The following is a 5,000-nucleotide window of genomic DNA, read 5'->3' as shown; positions in this document are numbered from 1 at the left end:
GAGAGAGAGAGAGAGAGAGAGAGAGAGAGAGAGTGTGTGTGTGTCTGCTTTCCTGGACAGGTGCATTTTCCCTCTCTCCCTCTGTGTACGTATGAGTTTGTGTGTGTGTCGTGTTTGTGTGTATTAATGTGTCTGTGTGTGTGTGTGAGTATAAGTGTGTGTGTGTGTGAATGTATGTATGAGTGTGTGTGTGTGTGTGTGTGTGTGTGTGTGTGTGTGTGTGTGAGGTGTTTCTGTGTGTACGAGTTTGTGTGTCTGTGAGTATAAGTGTGAGTGTGTGTGCGTGTGTCTAGGTATGTGTGTGTTTGTGTGTGTGTGTGTGTGTGTGTGTGTGTGTGTGTGTGTGTCTGCTCTTCTGAACACGTCTCCTACTCTCCTGCTCTTCTCTAACAGGAAGTCTCCTCTCTGAAGAACAGCATTCTGGGTATGAGCATGTGGATGATGAGCTTCTCTCAGGTAAAAAAGACCAGAGTGTGAGTTTGTCTAACTCCATTAACTGAAAGATATTAGAATTAAAATTAGAAATCAGAAATGACTACATTTGTCCTTTCTGAGACGTGATTATGATGTAGTGTGTAGAAGAATTACAGTAACTCCAGTGTTTTAATGCTGACACATGAGATCTCACCATCAACCTTATCTTACTTTAATCTCCTGAAATCCATCGGATCAAATTTATCAAAGCTTCTTTGGATGAGGATTTTATTGAGTATAAATGTGTTTAAAAACCCAAAACTAACACATTGTTCTTTTTACAGTAAAGTCTGGGATCAAAGAAAAGGCTGAGTATTATGATGATGTCATGGACACCAGTGACATCATAAGTGGGTGCAGTTGTTAAGTGATCACATAAATTTACTGAGTTGACATTAAACCATGAGGTCAGAATGTGATGGAGCTGTTTGTACAGAGTCTCTGCTTTTATTTCATTTAGGTGATCCAGGAAGAGTCGACCCACCAGAGGACTACGATGATGCCGTCACTGCTGGACCCATCCCTGATAACGTGGATGGTGTGGTTCTGTTTTGGGATTTGTTTTAGAAAGCAGTATAAATTAAACACACACACTGTCAATACGTTTGTTTATCGGTTTGTGTGTAGTGACGTTTTTTACACATGTACGATGTCATTTTGTATCGTGTCATCAAATACACAGTGTACAAACTGTCACTTCAGTAAACTTTAAATATCTTTAAATATCTGTGTTTTGGCGTAGAGGATGAAGCTGAGAATTATGATGACGCCATTACAGCTGATCAGAAGTCAGTTATACTGACAGGTATGATAATAATGGGACAGTGTGGCATCCACAAGCATCCAAATGATCATTAATGACATCGATGTGGATTTAATAGCTTTTATCTCTACGTCCTGACAGAGGACGTGTCCGAGAACTATGACGATGCAGTTACCACTGAAACAAACACAAACATCATCACAGGTCAGTTTTTTTATGAAAACGGAAGGAATTTATTCACCTTAAAATTTTATACAGTAAAACTCAAGCTTTGTGGCTTAATTCCATTTTAGTACACTGTTGAATTCTGCGTTCTGATTGGTCAGTAGGTGTTGATTAATTTTCTATAACAGCAGCTCTGACAGTACTGCAGATGTAAACCACAGGTTTCTATTATTGATCTTATCATGAATTTATATTACAAATCTGTGTTCATCAACACGGTGAAGTTTTCTGTAAGAAATAATTTTTTATTGTTTTACAGATTATTTAAAAACACTGCTTCATCACACCACCCTGTAACTCAGTATTTTACTGTAACACCAACACACACAGTGGTTCATTATTTATTCATTAATTTGTTCATTAGACAATCCAGAAGATTATGATGATGTCATCACTGAGGAACAGGATGTAGGGGAGACAGAAGGTGAGCGACTTCCTGTTTATTCTCTAATGTACATAAGTTCACAGGCAGCAGAGTAAAAGATTAAATTATATATGATTATATTATAAATGGTATATAATAAATATCAGCTTTCAGATCAGTTTTTAGGACAAATATAATAGAACATGTATTTATTAAAGAGTTTAGATTAGACCTACTGTAAATATTATCTATGATACATAACATAAACATCAGATCACTGTTTTTATAACAAATCACCGTTCAGTCAGATTAAAGAATCTGATGTGATAAATGTCCTCTATTCTCTTCATTTATGGTTTAAATAATCAGAGAAATCCTACATAGTGCATCGTTTATGTATTATAAGTTGTTACAAAACAATGACTGTATTAATACAATATAAAGGATGTATTAAAGAAGTAAATGTGTTTATTTTACAGAATATGATGACGTGGAGGAGAAATCTCAGAAGGACAGGGACCATGTGACTGAGACACGTCTCCAAAGGCCTTTTCTCAGGAAATTACATTTCAACTTTTATAAACACAAAAAATGACTTTATTATACTTCTAATAATTTCATTCATTCTGAACCACGTTCATTTTCTCACCTTGTTATTAGTAGATAAATTAGGGAGAGTTAAATCACCTCCATTATTACTTAACAAATGTTTCCAGCTTTCCTTTTACAACACATTTAGTGCTATAAGTCATAGTGAGCTTAAATATCACTGACACACCACACCTCATTTATCACCAGTTTATTCCATCAAAATCACTTTAATGTTCATTATAATCTTTTGATGAAACAACTGATCTTATCGTTCATGTTGATCTGAAACTTGTGAATCTGTTATTCAGTGTTTTTAGAAATGTGTTAATTACATTCCACTTGCCAGAAGAAACCTTGTTTATTACAATATGTTAAAACTTGTTACGAGTCAGAAATATGGAACTGTCTTAAATAGATAAACATTTTTCATTCAATATGTTCAGGTTGTTGTTTTATATTTTAATATCTAAATCAATATTCTGTGTTTTTTTTCCTGTTGATGTTCTATACATCTCCTCATAATATATATATAATCATAAAAAATGCCAACACACACACACACACACACACACTCACACACACACACACACACACACACACACACACACACACACACACACACACACACACACACACATACACAGCTGCTCTCTCTCTCCTAACTCTCTCGAAATACACACAGGTATAAAGTGTTTAGCTGGACACCCAGCCAGTTACTGTCATGGTTTATGTGGACTCACCCTCCATAATATTACATAAATGAAATCCCTGTAAAAAACACACATATGTAATTCTAATATAAAGTACATATAGCTGATTTGCACTCTTGGAAACTATTATTATTTTCTCATTTATGTTATCAATATTTAACAATAATGTGCAAAATTTTGTGACCATATCAGCTTTCATAAAATTTTAAACATGGGATCAAGCAGACATTAAAAAATATTCAGGAGTTGTGTTTGAATTCAGAAAAAAATTATAATTAATCATATCTATAACTTAATATAAATTTGCAATTATAATATAAGTTTTATTATTATTATTGTTGTTGTTGTTGTTATTGTTAATAACAACAACAACAACAACAACAACAATAATAATAATAATAATAATAATAATTATTATTATTATTATACAGCAGCATCCTAACAGCGCCCCCAGCAGGTCAAGTGAGAGAAAATATTTCACTAAACAGAAATCTCAGTTTGAATATTCTTTACTGCCATCTTGTGGATACAAAATTGTAATGCTCTTAATAAAAAATTAGTAAAATAATCATTTAAAAAGATTAATCTTTCTAATCCTGAAGCCTGGAGTAAATGTGTGTTTATTAATTTAAACATTTAATTGGAAAATTCTCCAAATTCTAGAATATAGCAAACATCATGTAATATCACTTACAATTCATTCATTCATTCATTCATTCATTCATTCTCTACCGCTTATCCGAACTTCTCGGGTCATGGGAAGCCTGTGCCTATCTCAGGTGTCATCGGGCATCGAGGCAGGATACACCCGGGACGGAGTGCCAACCCATCACAGGGCAAACACATTCCAGAGATGGCAATCAACCTACCATGCATGTCTTTGGACCGGTGGAGGAAACCAAAGTACCCGGAGGAAACCCCTGAGGCACAGGGAGAACATGCAAACTCCACACACACACACAAGGCAGGAATCGAACCCCTGACCCTGGAGGTAAGAGGTGAATGTGCTAACCACTAAGCCAATGTGCCCCCCCCCCCCCAGGTACATACACATTGATGCATAATGTCAATTACTGTGAACCTCTCTGCAATTTAGAGGGTGATGGAGATGGAAGCCAGACGAACTCCACATACCTTTATCTTTGTGGATGAAGCTGCATTCAACCTGGCAAAAACACGACACAGGGGAAGAAATGTACTGGGACAGAGAGCGACTGTGGAGGTCCCAGGCCAAAGGGGAGCTAACATCACGATGTGTGCAGCAATGTCCAATGAAGGTTTGCTGTTACACAAACCACTCATTAGCCCCTACAATACAGAGAGGCTCATTTCTAAATGACCTACATATTCGACTTGTGCCAGCAGAGGAGAGAAGCCAAAGGGCATCAAACTCCCCTTCCTTCATTGTTGTCTGGGATAATGTGGCATTCCACCACTCTGCTGCAGTCACAGAGTGCTTTGTGTCACATCCCAGGATGTCAGTATTATACCTGCCTCCATACTCCCCTTTCTTAAACCCCATAGAGGAGTTTTTATCTGCGTGGAGGTGGAAGGTGATGTTGTTGAGAACTTGTGGCCAAATGCAAGAGAGAGAGCTAGAACTAGAACTGTAATTTACTGTAATGAACAACTACACATGTTACAGTAATGTGTAGAATGTATTTTATTTATTCTTTTTTATTATCATTGCAGCCCTGGAGTTTTTTCCCTCTTTTTTCACCTTTTGGTTATAATTTTCAAGTACTATATTCATATTAAATTTTGATTAATTTCTGATTCATTCGTGTTACAAATGCTTTCAATAAAGTGAGATTGTGTTACAGTTTTCTATATGAAGAACTGATTTATGTGTAAAATCAACTTTAAATAAGAA

The 5,000-nt window shown here is 36.0% G+C and overlaps 2 protein-coding genes and 1 pseudogene across 5 annotated transcripts in view; 2 read left to right on the top strand and 1 right to left on the bottom strand.

Annotated features, from left to right (window-relative positions):
• Positions 1 to 1,272, top strand: part of LOC125139578 (antigen WC1.1-like) — a 10,715-nt gene extending 9,443 nt beyond the window's left edge. The window contains exons 14-17 of the mRNA XM_047803954.1: positions 394 to 456; positions 759 to 828; positions 935 to 1,012; positions 1,217 to 1,272. Of these exons, the coding sequence (XP_047659910.1) occupies positions 394 to 456; positions 759 to 828; positions 935 to 938 (137 nt within the window). The 3' untranslated portion in view covers positions 939 to 1,012; positions 1,217 to 1,272. The remainder of the gene's footprint in view (positions 1 to 393; positions 457 to 758; positions 829 to 934; positions 1,013 to 1,216) is intronic.
• The window catches only part of LOC113650187 (B-cell receptor CD22-like), a 1,781,460-nt gene that overhangs the window by 41,351 nt on the left and 1,735,109 nt on the right, over positions 1 to 5,000 (top strand). The gene's annotated exons all lie outside the window — the stretch shown is intronic.
• Positions 1 to 5,000, bottom strand: part of LOC113650183 — a 410,150-nt pseudogene that overhangs the window by 119,651 nt on the left and 285,499 nt on the right.

Source organism: Tachysurus fulvidraco, chromosome 19, assembly GCF_022655615.1.
Source record: "Tachysurus fulvidraco isolate hzauxx_2018 chromosome 19, HZAU_PFXX_2.0, whole genome shotgun sequence".
NCBI classification, from domain to species: domain Eukaryota; kingdom Metazoa; phylum Chordata; class Actinopteri; order Siluriformes; family Bagridae; genus Tachysurus; species Tachysurus fulvidraco.
This window is presented reverse-complemented; position numbering and strand designations above follow the sequence as displayed.